Source organism: Chiloscyllium plagiosum, chromosome 6 (assembly GCF_004010195.1).
Source record: "Chiloscyllium plagiosum isolate BGI_BamShark_2017 chromosome 6, ASM401019v2, whole genome shotgun sequence".
NCBI lineage: Eukaryota > Metazoa > Chordata > Chondrichthyes > Orectolobiformes > Hemiscylliidae > Chiloscyllium > Chiloscyllium plagiosum.
Window position 1 is genome coordinate 104,475,595 of NC_057715.1, and position 17,212 is coordinate 104,492,806.

The window sequence follows — 17,212 nt, forward strand, 5'->3', positions numbered from 1 at the left end:
GAGAGAGAAAGAGAGAGAGAAAGAGAGGGAGAAAGAGAGGGAGAAAGAGAGGGAGAGAGAAAAAGAGAGAAGGAGAGAAGGAGAGAAAGAGAGAGAGAGAGAGAGAGAGAGAGCGCTTCATTCCAAGTCATTGGACTTCACCTTGGACCAGGATTGTGAATGGTGTCAGGAACACACCTCAATCGAGGGGACCCGACGAGCAGAAGAGCTTGAGACTGGTTGCTGTTTCTCTTTTCTTTTCCATTTATTACTCTTACTATCATTATTACTACTTAATAAACATCTACATTTAAGCAAATTGCCATTGTTGAATCTTCTCTTAACAACATTTAACCAAATCCAAAAGAACTGCTTGGATACATTCTATGGTCCAAGGCATTTTTGGCGACAAGGACGGGATTCAGAAAAAAGGTGCGAGAAGGGAAAAGCAACAGGATACTCCAGAGACTAGATTAGATTACTTAGTGTGGAAACAGGCCCTTCGGCCCAACAAGTCCACACCGACCCTTCAAAGAGCAACCCACCCATACCCATTCCCCTACATTTACCCCTTCACCTAACACTACGGGCAATTTAGCATGGCCAATTCACCTAACCTGCACATTTTTGGACTGTGGGAGGAAACCGGAGCACCTGGAGGAAACCCACACAGACACAGGGAGAATGTGCAAACTCCGCACAGACAGTTGCCTGAGGCAGGAATTGAACCTGGGTTTCTGGCGCGGTGAAGCAGCAGTGCTAACCACTGTGCCACCCTCAAGGAACAGATCTTCCATATTCCAGGATTGAATGTGGTGGACTCTGGATTTGGACCTGTAGCTAATATATTAGTACAATTAGGATCACCGAAAGAACGGGGGACAGTTATAACTGGAGCGCAAGAGAACTGGAGGCCAGGTTTCTCCACTGTGCAAGTGCACTGAATCTTGTGTAAGGTTTAACTCTGTGGTCAAATTGCTGTTGTCGAGCCTTCTCTTAACTACGTTTAACCAAATCCAAAAAGAAACACTTGGATACACTGTGATCCAAGACATTATAGCCAATTGCATTTTCGCCAATAAGATAAGGAAAGTTCACGTTCGATGAATAATGATCTAGATTCTTCAATTGCATTAAAGCCAATTTACATTGAGGAAACATGCGTTATAGCAGAACTGACTGTATCCTAAACAATCCTAGTCACGTTTGCCAGCAGTTGGTCTATATGCCTCTAAATCCTTCCTATTCATGTACCCATTCAGATACCTTTTAAATGTTGTAACTGTACCAGCTTCCATCTCCTCTGGCAGCTCATCCATACAAGTACAACCCCCTGCGTGAAAAGGTTGCCCCTCAAGTCCATTTTAAATCTTTCCCCTCTCACCTTAAACTTATGTCCTCTAGCTTTGGGCTCCCCTACCCTGGGGAAAAGACTTTCACCCTATTCATGAACCTCATGATTTTATAATTTGAAGATGCCAGTGTTGGATTGGGGTGTACATTAGACCTCTGATCTTCGGGTGACCTTCCTCCAAGGCGGACTTCGGGACAGGCAGCAGTGAAAACTGGCCGAGCAGAGGCTGATAGCCAAGTTCGGTACCCACAGGGAGGGACACACACACACACACACACACTCTTGTGGGGTGAATTTGTACTTGCAGAGTTACATTGTGCTTTCCACAAAAACTGCATGGATCCATGCAAGGTTCTGTTAACTAATTTTTTAGATTAGAGTCAGTCTAAACATTATGGTACAGACAACAGCACACAGGGGGCAAACACCTTCAACAATATTATCTGGGCTGACACCAATTGTTAAAGTTAACCTGAAAACGTCACTTTTAAAAGAAGTTTTGTGATTTACATATGAAAGAAGTGAAACTAACATGGTCACTTTAACAGCTGAGACACTTAACCAATCAAAGTATTTTTCAATGTATAATTTCAGCTATATCACACTACGAACTTTTGCTATAAATTGCGTTTAACAGTTGTGTACTCTACAACCACCTGATGAAGTAGTGCTCCAAAGTCTAGTGCTTCCAACTAAACCTGTTGGATTCTAACCGGGTGAGGCATGATTTTATACACTTCTATAAAGGTCACCTCTCAGCCTCCACAACTCCATGGAAAACTCTAGCCTATTTGGCCTCTCCTCTAAACTCAAGCCTGGCAACATCCTTGAAAATCTTTTTCTGAACACTTTCAAGTTTCGCAACATCTTTCTTGTAGCAAGGAGACCAAGATCGAATGCAGTATTCTAAAAAGTGGCCTCACGAAAGCCCTGTAAAGCCCAACATAACGTCTCAACACCTATACTCAATGCATTGAACAATGAAGGCAAACATGCAAAATGCCTTCTTCACCACCCTGTCTACCAATGACTTTCAAGGGACTATGCACCAGCACCCCTAGGTTTCTCTGTTCGACAATACACCCCAGGGCCCGACCATTAAGTGTGGAATTCCTGTCCTAGTTTGCCTTACCAAAATGCAAAACCTCACATTTATCTAAATTAAACTCCATTTGCCACTCCTTCAACAATCTTCTTTGTCACCGCTTCAAAAAACTCAATCAAGTTAGTGAGACACGATTCCCCACACACAAAGTCATGTGGACTATCCCTCATCAGTCCTTGCCTTTCCAAATGCATGTAAATCTTGTCCCTCAGAATCCCCTCCGACAACTTACTCACCACTGGTGTGGTCTTATAGGTCCCTGGCTTTTCTTTATCATCTTTCTTAAATAATGGCACTACGTTAGCTACTCTCCAGTCTCCTGGCACCTCAACTGGCTGTTGATGATACAAATATCTCAGCAAGAGGCCCAGCAATCCTTTCCCAAACTTCCCAGAATGTTCTGGGATACACGTGATCAGCTCCTAGGGATTTACCTACTTTTATGCCTCTTCAGTAATATGGGCACTTTTCAGGACACTACTATTTATTTCCTCAAGTTCCCTAGCTTAGTGTCCTTCACAGTAAATAGGAACGCAAAATATTTGTTTAGTACCTCACTGTGGTGAAAGGGTTAAAATTGTGTCCCAATACATGTGTGAATCTAACCGGAATGGAGGTGTTGCTTAGTCCCGTGTGAATCTTATTACACACCTCCCCGTGTGAATCTTCTTATCTGTATGTAACCAGAATGGAATGTGTTTTTTAGCCTTGCTCTGCTGTTCACATGAATGTTTATATCTGGAAAAGTCAGTTCGGTGAGTCTGCTCCGGGGTTACGTTTAACCGCCGAGCGTGGGTTGTTGGCAACCGCTCTACGAGAACTGACGGCTCCCAGTTCCGGTAACATGTAGAGTGAGTATAAGCCAGACCCGTTGTAAGTATGAGACCTGGTTGTGGCGACGCTGCGGGGAATAAAATGCTCATATTCTAGCAGACTCGCCTCTTGGTCGTTTGTTCTGTGTCAGACTACTCTCCTACGAACCTGACCTTGAGAATTTTTTAAAACACTCACCCATCTCCTGTGATTCCACACATAGACAGCTACATTGATCTTCTAGGTTTCCCCCCCCCCAGTTACTCTCTTGCCCTGAGATGTACAAAATTTCTATGGATTCTCCTTAAACCTATTTGCCAAAATACTTCACGTCTCCATTTTATCCTCCTGATTTCCGGTTAAGAATGCCCCTACAGCCCATTTGCTCCTCTTGGGATTCACTTGATCCCAAGCGGTCTTTACCAGACATACATCTCTTTCTTTTTCTTGACCAGAGCTTCAATATCTCTAGTCACCCAGCATTTCCTACATCAACCAGCCTTACCCATTGCAATAATAGGAACATACGGTCTCTAAAGTTCTCATTTTTGAAGGCTTCCCACTTTCCAACTGTCCCTTTACCTTGAACCACCTCCCCCAGTCAACTTTTGAAAGCTCCTGCTTAACACTGTCAAAATTGGCCTTAATCCAATTTAGAACTTATAACTTTTAAATTAGGTCTATTCTTTTCCATCCCTCACTGATGCCTCCCTCACTTCCCCTGCCTTATTTCCCCAAAAGATAGTCAAGTTTTGCTCTTTCACTAGGAGGCACATCTGCCTATTGATAAAAAAAAATTCTTGTAGACACAAATTCCTCTCCATGCAAGCCCTTAACTCAATGACAGGTCCAGTCTTCGTTTGGAAAGTTACATTCCCCTACCTTTACAACCCTATTATTCTTACAGATTTGCTTCTCAATTTCCTACTAACTATTGGAGGGCCTATACCACAATCCCAATAAGGTGACCATCCCTTTCTTATTTCTAGCTGAAATCAATGAGGTTGAAATATGACCTCAAACCATCTGAAAAGGGAAGATGTCATTTTGGTAAAGCGATTGCCTTTTTTGTTGGTTAAAATCTTATTGGAAAAAGGATAAAGATGTTTAATTACTTATATACTTAAATATTAACCGACAATCATTTTAAAATTGATATATCCTGTTTCCGTTTTATATAAATGATTCAAAGTAAGCCATTTAGAAAATGTCCCAATAAGTTCACATGACAAATAAAACAACAAGTAGACAGATGTATTCAAGAACATTGTGAAGGTAGAGAGTGAAGAACCAAGAACATAACATCAAACTCATTTGTTTCTATACTTTCATCGGCATTTCACTTTTGAACAGCTCCTCTAAAAAGTACTTTACTACATTGTTTAGAGAATTGAAATTATTTGCAACAATTGAAATGAATCTGTCAGAGGAAATAGAAAAAGTAATTGAAAAGTTTTGGAGGGATTGTCAGGTCCCAACTTTTGGAAATTGGATTCAATTGATGCACAGTGATACAGAGATACAGGGTAGTATGGGCACGATTACTTTAACGATTTATAGCTCACTGTTTCTTTATGCAAACCATTTGGAAACAGCAGAACATTGGTAGACAGGGCACTCAATGAAAAAGAGTTTAGCTTTTACTTTTTAATTTGAAGGCATCATAAAACAAGATTGAAGTAATCCATCTCATTCTCAAACAGCAGAACAGTCTGTTCAGCACCATGAAGGCTTTGGGAAAAAACTTAGCTGTGGTGGTATTATCACCTTAAGGATGAGGCTAGTAGAAGCAAATAGAAGAGAAACTCCAAGAAAGATTCAGGGATAGTGAACACAGAAACAATATTTAATCAGCAACATTCCAAAGGAATATCACAATGGTGGCACTGTTATCCATTACCTAATTTTCCTAATTCATTTGAATACTGCTCTGCATCTAATCCAAAAAATAGACTGCTGCACTAGAGTAGTAAATCACCACTTCTGCAATGTCTGCATTTATAAATTAGATGTGTCCTGATGCATTGAAAGAACTCAACTAATATAACATGGGTACTAAATAGACAGATCATAAAGTACATTATGAATGCAAATTTAAGTATTCTAAAATATTCTTTGCTGATATGGATGGTTTATTTTCTAACTCAAACTCAAAAGGTAATTTGGTGTTGAGCCCAGTCAAAACTACTTCTGTCCCACAAAATAAATTTGTCGTCCACCAGTCAAAAGTTGATTTCTCAATTCTTATTATATTGCAGCAAAGAACTGCATGTTCTTTTATTTCTCCAATCCTGAAAAGTTGCTAAACTGAACTTTTCTACAAGAAAAACTGCCAAGGGAAAAAAAGCTGACCTTGAAAGCTGCACTGATTAAGATGGTATGTTTACTTATAAACTGTTTCCATGCATTTTAAGTGGGAAGGTGAGGCTCTGCTCAGAAACCTAACCACCTTGAATGAAGTAATATATAGAACACATAAATCAATGCTTTAAGGGTTACCAGAAGAAATTGATTTCACTCTGAACGGATTTTTATTTCATTTATCAAAAGAGTCAGATCAAATGTCACCAGCTCATGATGCAAAAAGAAAGACCAAATGCCAGAATTAATTACTTGACTGAAATAACTTTTTACAGTCTTCCCATCAACTATGATTTGATAGCTTTTTTTTAAAATTAGATGTCGATGGTGCTATGTGCCAAAAAAATGGGATAAACAATTTACAAATGGACGAAAGAACAAATGCAGCCACATTTTTAAAAAAAAAGTATTGTAGATTCCAGGGCTTGTTAATGAAAGAGAATATTGGGTATTTTTATTTTTGAGAAACAACAAAAGCAAAGGCACTTTTTAATGACTTTGTGAAAAATCTTTGTGCTATTGTGTTGCACATTTTTAGTTACTTTTGTTCAATGACTCTGAATTTTAGGTTCACATCAGTTAAAACAAATGCACAGATTTGTTGAGATAAGATTTCCTGTGGTGTGTTGTGTATTTGCAGTGAAATACCCCCAAAACAAATCAGTAACATGCCAGGGGCTATTCTATACATGAAACACAGAATGGGGGAAAGGCTTGGTGGATGTTGATAGAAATAGAACAAAGAATTGAGGTAAGAGGAAAATGTGAGGCTAGACATTTTGGCAGGAAGAAGAACTGAATGTTATTTAAAATGTGAAGAGACAAAAAAACAGTAGCGCAGGAGGATATGGGGTACATTACACAAATAATATACAACTCACATCTAAGTTCAGTAGGTAAGAGGGAAGGGCAATGGAAAGTTGGCCTTTATTTTAAAGAAAGTGAAATGAAAAGTGAGAACGCTCACTAATACTATACAAGACAATAGCCAGACCACAGCTGGAATACTGTGAACATCTTTGATCCCCTTACCCAAAGAGAGATGCTGGTATTGCAAACTGTCCAGAGAAAGTTCACTTCATCGAAAATGGGTATGAAGGGCTTTTCTAAACTAATTGGAATTCAGAAGAAATGAGAAGCGATCCTATTGAAACATACAAGATTCTTCAATGCTTGACAGTGTAGATGCAGAGTGGTGGATTTTCCTTTTCGGAAAGTTTAGGACCAGAGGGCATAATCTCATTTAAAATAGAGGTGAAGAGGATTTCTTTCTGGCCAAAGGTTAAACACCTTCTTAACTACAATGTCTACATGAGATGCAAGTTTCAAAGAACAATGTACCGGAGCCCCTCAAGCACAGCCCTCCAACCCTACCCAGGGCCCTACCATTAATTGTATAAATTCCTGCCTTCCTTTGTTTTACCAAAATGCAATACCTCGCATTTATCCAAATTAAGCTGCACTTGCCACTCTTCAGCTCATTGACACAAGTGGTCAAATTTCTTTGGATAACTTTCTTCACTGTCCACTACACCACCACCACCTGCAAACTTATCTGGTGTCATCTGCAAACTTACTAACCATGCCTCGTATATACTTATCCAAATAATTTATACAAAATGACAAAAGAAAAGTTGATCCAGGAGCAATTCCTGAGGAACACTGCCGGTCATAGGCCTCCAGACTGGAAAACTACCCTCCAACATCACCCTCCGTCTCCAACCATAAAGTCAATTTTGTATCCAACTGGCAATCTCACACTGAAACGCAAGTGATCTAACTTTACTAATTAGACCATCATGTGGAACCTTACCAAAAGATTTTAAAGTCCAAGTGAACAACATCAACCACTCTGCCCTCATTCATTCTCTTGGTTACTTAAAAAAAACCAAGTTTGAGAAACAATTCCCATCACACAAAACCATACTGATCATTCTTAATCATTCCTTGCCACTCCAAATCATGCAAACCTTATCTTTCAGAATCATCAACTTACTTACCACCAATGTCACACTCACAGATCTATAGTTTCCAGGCTATTTAGAGTCAGAGATGTACAGCATAGAAACAGACGCTTTGGTCCAACTTGTCCATGCCAACCAGATAGCCTAACCCAATCTAGTCCCACCTGCCAGCACTCAGCCCATATCCCTCCAAACTCTTCCTATTCATATACCCATCCAAATACCTTTTAAATGTTGCAATTGTACCAGCCTCCTCCACTTCCTCTGGCAGCTCATTCCATACACACACCACCCTCTGCGTAAAAAAACGTTGCCCCTTGGGTCCCTTTTATATCTTTCCCCCCTCACCCTAAACCTAAGCCCTCTAGTTCTGGACTCCCCCACCCCAGGGAAAATATATCCTATCCATGCCCCTCATGATTTTATAAACCTCTATAAGGTCACCCCTCAGCCTCTAATGCTCCAGGAAAAACAGCCTCAGCTGAGTCAGCCTCTCCCTATAGCTCAAATCTTCCAACCCTGGCAACATCCTTGTAAGTCTTTTCTGAACCCTTTCAAGTTTCACAACATCCTTCCAATAGGAAGGGGACCAGAACTGTACGTAATATTCCAAAAGTGGCCGAAACAATGTCACGTACAGCCGCAACATGACCTCCCAACTCCTATACTCAATACTCTGACCAATAAAGGAAACCATATCAAACACCTTCTTCACTACCCCATCTGCCTGAGGCTCTACTTTCAAGGAACTATGAACCTGCACTCCAAGGTCTCCTTGTTCAGCAACACTACCCAGGGTCTGACTATTAAGTGTCTAAGTCCTGCTCTGATTTGCTTTCCCAAAATACAACGCCTCACATTTATCTAAATTAAACTCCACCTGCCACTCCTCAACCCATTGGCCCATCTGATTAAGATCCCATTGTACTATGGAGGTAACCTTCTTCACTGTCCACTACACAACAAACTTTGGTGTCATCTGCAAACTTACTAGCTATACCTCCTATGTTCACATCCAAATCATTTATAGAATTGACTTGCCCTCCAGCACCTCACTTTTGGTTATAGACAATAATCAGTATTTTTACAAGGGGCCCCACATTTTCCTCTCTAACTTCTCACAATGATCTGGGATCCACTTGATCAGGTCCTGTAGATTTATTCACCTTTGTTTCATAAGACCTCCAGCACTTCCTCTTCTATAATGTGAAATGTTTTCACAACATCAATATTTATTTCCCCACCAAGTTCTCTAGCCTTCTTTTCTTTCTCAACAGTAAACTCTGATGTAATATTAATTTAATACTTCGCCCATCTCCTGGGGTTCAATTCAGACTTCATGGTGGCTCAGTGGTTAGCACTGCTGCCTCACAGCCAGGGACCCAGGTTCGATTCCAGCCTGGGGCTACTGTGTGTGGTATTTGTACATTCTCCCCGCATCTGCATGGGTTTCCTCTGGATGCTCCAGTTTCCTCCCACTGTCCAAAGAAGTCCACATTAGGTGAATTGGTCATGCTAAATTGCCCATTGTGTTCAGAAATGTGTAAGCTAGAGGAATATAGGGTAGTGGAATGGGATTGGGTGGGATACTCTGAGGGTCGGTGTGGACTTGTTGGGCCAAATGGCCTGTTTCCACACTGTAGGGTTTCTATGATTCTAAAAAGCCAACCTTGTTGATCTTAAAGGGTCCCTAGTCACTCTCTAGGTGCTCTTTTGCTCTAAATGTATTTACAGAATCTCTTTGGATTACCTTTAACATTACCTGCCAAAGCTCTCGGATATCCCCTCTTTGCCTTCTTGATTTCCTTCTTAAGATTGTCCCTACATGCTTTACACAAAAGATTCATTATATTCCAGTTGTCTACACAGGATTGTTTTATTCTTGATTAGAACCTCACATCTTTATTCATCCATTGCTCCCTATTCTTACCAGCCTTATCTAAAAAGGAACATAATGCCTCTGAGCTAGTTATCTCAGTTTTGAAAGCCTCCTACTTGTCAGTCATCCCTTCACCTGAGAACAATCTACCTCAATCAACTGTCGAACGTTTGTGTCTTTTACCATGATAACATTTGCCTTACTCCAATTAAGAACTTGATCTTTTATGGAAGGCTTATCCAGTTCCATAACTATTTTAAAAACTATTAGAATTATTAACCCCAAAGTGTTCCCTTATTAACATTTCAGTCACATTCCCTGCCTTATTTCTGAGATGATCAAGTTTTGCTCCTTCTCTTGTAGGAAAGTGTACATATTCATCAAGAAAATTTTCTTGAACACAAATTCCTCATCAACCAAATCCTTACCACCAGTCAATGTCTGGAAAATTAAAATACCCTATTATTACAGCCTTATTATTCTTAAATATGTGTGATCTCTTTACATATTTTTTCCTCAATTTCCCTCTGACTATTTGTGGATTTATAGTACAATCCCATCAAGGTGAACTTCCCTTTCTTATTTCAACCCATAATATTTTCACCAGACAATCGCTCAGATATATCCTCTCTAAATTACAGTAGTAATACTTTCCTTAATCAAAAAGGCCATTCCCTCTCCTGTCTAGCTTCCCTTTCTATTCTTCCTATGGTATGTAAAATCAAGATTGAGCTGCCAGTACTATCTGTTCCTCAATCAAAGAACAACCTAATTCCTTTTCACATTTATTGAAAACATTTTCTGTGTTTCTATTTAAATATACATCAGTCTTAAAATCTGACATTTGGAGTTTATTTGCTAATCTCTTGGAATGCTATTTTTGCTATATTAACAAGTTTGGTATGACCAGCAAATGACAATTTATTCTGCTTTAAAATATGTGAATTGTAAAATATTAACAGGGGGCAGAACCTTCTAGTTAATGCTCCCTTCCTATTTGTCTTCACCTTCTGATCACTCTTAGTTAACTTAAAATAAATGCATTCCAAATCTTATTTTAAAAGACATGCTTTAAAAAAAAGATTAATACATTGTTTCCTACAAAATTCCAAAGCAACACCTGTGTTCCACAATATTCTGGTTACCATTCCAAAGGATGGACTTGACACACTCTAATTAAGCCTCACAGTTTCTGCATTATGTAAATGAGCATTGGTAACAGTCCTAAAAGTGCTCAAGGGAGAAAACAAAAACGTTTTAAATAAAATGCAGCACCTGTATCAATGGTATGAAGTCCTCTTGCTCTAAGTAACTACATCCAGGCTTTGCCAGAAGACATAGGAATTTAGATGCATCATCATGGCAGTTTTGCAAGATCCTATAATTTATAAAAGACACACATTTATTTCCAATCTGTGGGAGTTTTCTAAATTACATTTCACACCACACAGTCTAATGAAGCAAATCAGTTGACTTCCCAACTACAGATCTGGAAATCATTTAAGCAAGAGTGTGTGTGGGTAAAGATCAATTAGACCAGTGAGTTTCCCCTGCTATAGTTTATTAAAAACAAAAACAGGGACACTCGTGGAGCAGTGGTAGTGTCTCTGTCACTGGACTAATAGCCCTATGTTCAAGTCCTACCTGTTTCAGAGATGTGTAATAATGTCTTTGTAGTAGGTTGATTAGAAAATACCTAGAACTCAATCTTTCACCCTTACTGATGATAATCAATTTTAAAAATGCTCTAAGTACCAACCTATGATTACAACCAGAATTATTGAGACTTAGTTAGTTGCATCTCGATTAGATTAGATTACAGTGTGGAAACAGGCCCTTCGGCCCAACAAGTCCACACCGACCCGCCGAAGCGCAACCCATCCAGACCCATTCCCCTACATTTACCTCTTCACCTAACACTACGGGCAATTTAGCATGGCCAATTCACCTGACCTGCACATCTTTGGACTGTGGGAGGAAACCGGAGTACCCGGAGGAAACCCACGCAGACACGGGGAGAATGTGCAAACTCCACACAGTCAGTCGCTTGAGGTGGGAATTGAACCCGGGTCTCTGGTGCTGTGAGGCAGCAGTGCTAATCACTGTGCCACCGTGCCGACCAATCATTGGGCGGCGTTCCAGACTACACTTATGCATATAATATCTAATTCTGTATCTTCCAACCTGTTGTTATTGCTTTAGTTTATTACATTAGGGCCACGATTGAAAAACTAAAATGGTTGTGAACTTTTAGCATATTCACTTTCAGCTGAAGCAAAAGGGCTGCCTGCTCAATAAAACACTCAAATAAAAGCAAAATACTGCAGATGCTGCAAGTCCAAAATAAAAACAGGAAGTGCTGGGAAAGTCAGCAAGTTTAGCAGCATCTGTGGAGAGAGAAACAGAGTTAAGTGTTTTGAATCCAATTCGATTAAATTTAAAGGAGGGTCATTTTGGACTTGAAAGAAAATTTGTTTCCCACTCCAGTCACTGCCAGGCCTATTCAGTTCCCCCAGAACTTAAAAACTAAGTCAATAAAATGTTCCTGTCGTACTGTATATATTCATGTAAAAAATCACATTTAAGACTTAACGGTTAAATTTATGGGGTCAACTATCATTACTTTTGAGAGGCTGAAATTCATGCTATAGTCCAAAACACCTTATCAGCAGCAGAAGCCCAATTGATTTCTAAATGAATAAAGGAAAAAAAAACAAAATTATGGTAATTCCACATGTGCTACAATAGAACTGACTGAACACAAGGGAGGTTGTCACCTGACTCTAACTTGATGCATCTTAAACATTTGTGCCAAATTCTTCCCATTTTCCTCAGTTTTCTCTCATCTACTGTTGTTTTAGCTTATCAAACTAAAATTTTAAGGCCTTATTTTTTATTTTAAAAAAAGAGTTATCAGGCATTTGACTCTCATAGTTCAAAGTCTGAGAGAAGATTTGTAGCTCGGGTGCTCGTTGTTGTGGTTCTGTTCGCCGAGCTGGGAATTTGTGTTGCAGAAGTTTCGTCCCCTGTCTAGGTGACATCCTCAGTGCTTGGGAGCCTCCTGTGAAGCGCTCCTGTGATGTTTCCTCTGGCATTTATAGTGGTTTGTCTCTGCCGCTTCCGGTTGTCAGTTCCAGCTGTCCGCTGCAGTGGCCAGTATATTGGGTCCAGGTTGGTGTGTTTGTTGATCGAATCTGTGGATGAGTGCCATGCCTCTAGGAATTCCCTGGCTGTTCTCTGTTTGGCTTGTCCTATAATAGTAGTGTTGTCCCAGTCGAGCTCATGTTGCTTGTCATCCGCATGTGTGGCTCCTCAGGATAGCTGGTCATGTCGTTTCGTGGCTAGATGGTGTTCATGGATACAGATCGTTAGCGGTCTTCCTGTTTGTCCTATGTAGTGTTTGTTGCAGTCCTTGCATGCGATTTTGTATACTACGTTGGTTTTGCTCATGCTGGGTATTGGGTCCTTTGTTCTGGTGAGTTGTTGTCGGAGAGTGGCTGTTGGTTTGTGTGCTGTTATGAGTCCTAGTGGTCGCAGTAGTCTGGCTGTCATTCAGAAATGTTCTTGATGTATGGTAACGTGGCTAGTCCTTTGGGTTGTGGTATGGTCTCATAGTTTCACCGATTATTGTGGCCATGAAAAATCTTCAACAGCTGTACAGTAATTATAGTGAAGTAAATGCGTGTAGGCCTATCTTATATAGGAAATAGCGGTGTGATAAACTTTGTATCACACTAATTATGTTAATTGCCGTGCTCGTTCGATAATGAACTTAAGAAATCCGTAGCCTAACATTGGCGTGAGTTGTACTTCAAAGCACAGCAATACTAAAAAAAAAAGTTCTTTTTTCAACATAACATTTATCTTGACTGACAAATGCTAATCTATCATCTGCGAAGAACAAGGGTCAACTTTTGTGAGAAAAATTGAAAATTCTAGAATTTTTGGCAAAAATAGTGGCTCAACTTCACAGGAGATTGACTTTTACTTGAGTATATATGGCGATTACGGCTAGGATGCAAATAAAATGGGTTGAATAGATCGAAGACACTTGCTAAATGGAGGGACACAGGAATGGATCCTGCTAAAAGGTAATGAAAAACTGATAATGTTAAAGGAACTCCAAGAAAGCAGAAGAATCTTATTTCACCACACAAGGAGCGTGAATGATTGGGTTGCTTAATTAAAAACCAAATATTACATTTTAATCTGTGGCAGTAAAAGATCCATTTATCTAATCTGAAATGGTTTATGAGAAATAATTGGAGTAAGCAAAAAAACAAGCAATATTAAATCCAATTTGATATTTGGAAAACTTTCTGCACGAAAACTTTTAAAAGGGGAGAAAGTCTTTCATATATTAACATATCAAGCTTTTCGATAACATACAAGAGATGGTTGTTGGAATTGACCAGAACACCTGTCAAGTCTACTTGCTATCTACATTCATGGCTGATTGTTAGGCTTCAAATCTACTTTACTGCATGCTCTCCATACTCCAAGTCCCTGGGCCCAAATATCTGCACATCTCAGCCTTAAATATAGTCCACAAATGAAGCAGCTGCAGCTCAGAGTTGGAAAATTCTAAAACTTGACAATTCTTGTTGCGAAAAAAAATTCTCCTTATGCAGTCTTGAATGATCACTCCCTTATTAAAAGGCTTCACCCTCAAAAGTTCAATATTTTATAATTAATTTTTAATCCAGGTTTAAAACACCCCAGTAAAAGTGTTTTTTAAAAAAACTGCCAGTCTCTAAACCAACAGAAATCCTTTGCAGCTTTCACCTAAAAAGCTTCCAAGTGTTCAGAGGGTACTTTGCCACTTTAAGTTTAGTCAGTGTTACTTAGTGGATTCACTGAAAGGGTTTTCAAAGAGATAGCAGAAGACACTTCTGGTGGAACAGAGAGGGTGAGATTCTGTTGGAAAGCAGCAGGGCTTTGGGGCTTTATTTATGAAGCTACAAATCTGCTGCCTGTGGTGTAACATACAAGGTATGGAGATTCTGTTGTGTTAATGAGTTAATGCATCTTTAGTACCTTTTCTATACTTACTAAGCAACAAATTCACTAATGCTTAATCTGTTGATTTTAGCTGGTTTGCTCTTATAAAAGTCTTAAAACACAAGATCTTGCTAGCAAATTATTTCCATTAATTCCATTAGCAAGACTCTAATAGTAGGACTTGGGATTCAATACAAGAGACCACTTTTCTGAAAAGGCTTTTTTTAAAAGCCTTTTAGACCTTTTTGTGGTGTAATTTTAAATATCCAAACTTCCACAGAGTTTAAGACGAAATTACCCTTTAAAAATTCTCATTTGACTTCACTTTTGAAATTTTAAGTTTCAACGGGTCTCGGACAACTGTCTGTGTGGAGTTTGTACATTCTCCCACTGTCTGCGTGGGTTTCCTCAGAGTGCTCCGGTTTCCTCCCACCGTCCAAAGATATGTAGGTCAGGTAGATTGGCAAAGCCAAATTGCCCATAGTATTCAGAGGGAAATGGGTCTGGGTGGGTTACTCTTCGCAGGGTTGGTGTGGACTTGTTGGGCCAAAGGGCCTATTTCCATACTGTAGGGAATGTTAAAAAAATTGGGGCAGCACAGTAGTTAGCACTGTTGCCTCACAGCGCCAGGGTCCCAGGGTCAATTCCAGCCTTGGGTGACTGTCTGTATGGAGTTTGCACATTCTCCCTGTGTCTGCATGGGTTTCCTCCGAGTACTCAGATTTCCTCCCACATTTTCCAAAGATGTGCAGTTCAGGTGAATTGGCAATGCTAAACTGTCCATTGTTGTTAGGTGCATTAGTCAGAGGGGGGTGGGTTACTCTTTGGAGGGTCGGTGTGGACTTGTTGGGCCGAAGGGCCTGTTTCCACACTGTAGTGAATCTAATCTAATCTAAAAAATTGCAAGTTCAGTGCCTGCATTTCACAAGGGGGCTCCATGCTTATATCTGCTGTTGCATGAAAAAAAAACTAATTTATAAAAGCAGTTTTGTTTGCTCTGAAGTCCCTTGTATCAATTAATTACAAATTTAAACAAACGTACAGCACAAATATGACGATGGCATCTTGTGTAATCTCTCCAATAAACCTCATCCCACACCCCTCCACCACCACCAAATATATTCAAACCTGAACACAAGTTTCTTCAATAAAACAAAACAACAAATCTTATACTAAAAGGTGTGACTTAGAATGAAATAACACAAAAGAACAAAATGCTTACTTTCTCCACATTGCGATGAACTTGTGAACAGAGACGTGTCCTGTCCTTTCTCCACCAGCTGCACCAAACAATGGTGCTTTCCAATACAGTGGGCAATCACACACCTTTCAAACAAGTAATAAAGCACTCATTGAAGCAAGAACTTTAAATTTATAGAACAAAAATTTTGCTCTTGAAAAGTTGATTACTAGCAAAACAAATAGCAATGCAGTAAGGATAAAATAAAAACTGTGTTCAACAGGATAGGCAGCACCCATAAAAAAACAAAATTTGGCAGTTTAGATCTTGAGCAATTCCTAACAAGTGGAAAAATATTCGAAGATGATTCAAATCAGGGCAGAACATGGATAGGGGGGAATAAATCTAAAAGAAACAAACCTATGAAGTGCTTGGGTGGAGAATAGGAGATGTTTATACTCTAGCAGCAATAGCAGCAGATATTGAAGACATGAATTAAAATCCCATCACAACAGCTGATAGCTCACATGCAGTTAAATAAATAAGTTCTGCAAAACAAAGCTGACCATTAAACTATTGGAATGTTATTAAAAACTTATCTGGTTCAAAGGAAATTTATGTCCTTGCCTGGAATGGTCTACATTACTCCAGACCTACAGTAAACGTAGGTCTGAAACATCGATTCTCCTCTCCTCGGATGCTGCCTGACCTGCTGTGCTTTTCCAGCACCACACACAACTCTGATCTCCAGCATCTACAGTCCTCGCTTTCTCCACAGTAAATGTAGTTGACTCTTAGGTGCCCTCTGATAGGTCTAGCAAGGTATTCAGTTTTTTTCATGGTGGCAGTCAGCCACCTCCTACTTAGGGACGATTAGAAATGGGCAATAAATGCTGGCTTTGCAATTGTGCGGACACCCACAAAAGAACGGGGGGGGGGGGGGGGGGGGGGGGGAGGAGGTGGAAGGAAATGTACTGCCCAAAACAGGCCATTAGTCATATGCCAGCACCTGTATTCAACACAAACCTTCTGTCACTGCATCAAGCTTCCCCTTCACAGTGTTAATGCTATCTATTTCAAACACTCCAGGCTCCATTCCTCCTAAACTCTATTTGATCTGTGTACTGGCCTTCTTGTAATTTTATGCTAGGGTAGAAAAGGTTTCTCCAAATCTACTCTACCAAACCCTTCCATAATTGTAAAGATTCTGTATCAGGCAGGACACAAACAAATCCCCCACATCTACTGACTCAAACACAGCGAACAAACAAGCATTTTGAACTCCCTTCCTGACAGCATTGTGGGTATACCTACACTGAATGAACATAGAACATAGAACAATACAGCGCAGTACAGGCCCTTCGGCCCTCGATGTTGCGCCGATCCAAGCCCACCTAACCTACACTAGTCCACTATCCTCCATATGCCTATCCAATGCCCGCTTAAATGCCCATAATGAGGGAGAGTCCACCACTGCTACTGGCAGGGCATTCCATGAACTCCCGACTCGCTGAGTAAAGAATCTTCCTAACCTGCAATCTTCTTCCTGACCTCTCCGCCCCCACTCCACTCCGGC

At 40.1% G+C, this 17,212-nt stretch overlaps 1 protein-coding gene across 1 annotated transcript in view; it reads right to left on the reverse strand.

Moving 5' to 3' along the window:
• The window catches only part of ppp2r3b (protein phosphatase 2, regulatory subunit B'', beta), a 138,093-nt gene that overhangs the window by 57,032 nt on the left and 63,849 nt on the right, over positions 1–17,212 (reverse strand). Inside the window, exons 4-5 of the mRNA XM_043692333.1 lie at positions 15,679–15,782; positions 10,731–10,833 (exon numbers count right to left, since the gene is read on the reverse strand). Of these exons, the coding sequence (XP_043548268.1) occupies positions 10,731–10,833; positions 15,679–15,782 (207 nt within the window). The remainder of the gene's footprint in view (positions 1–10,730; positions 10,834–15,678; positions 15,783–17,212) is intronic.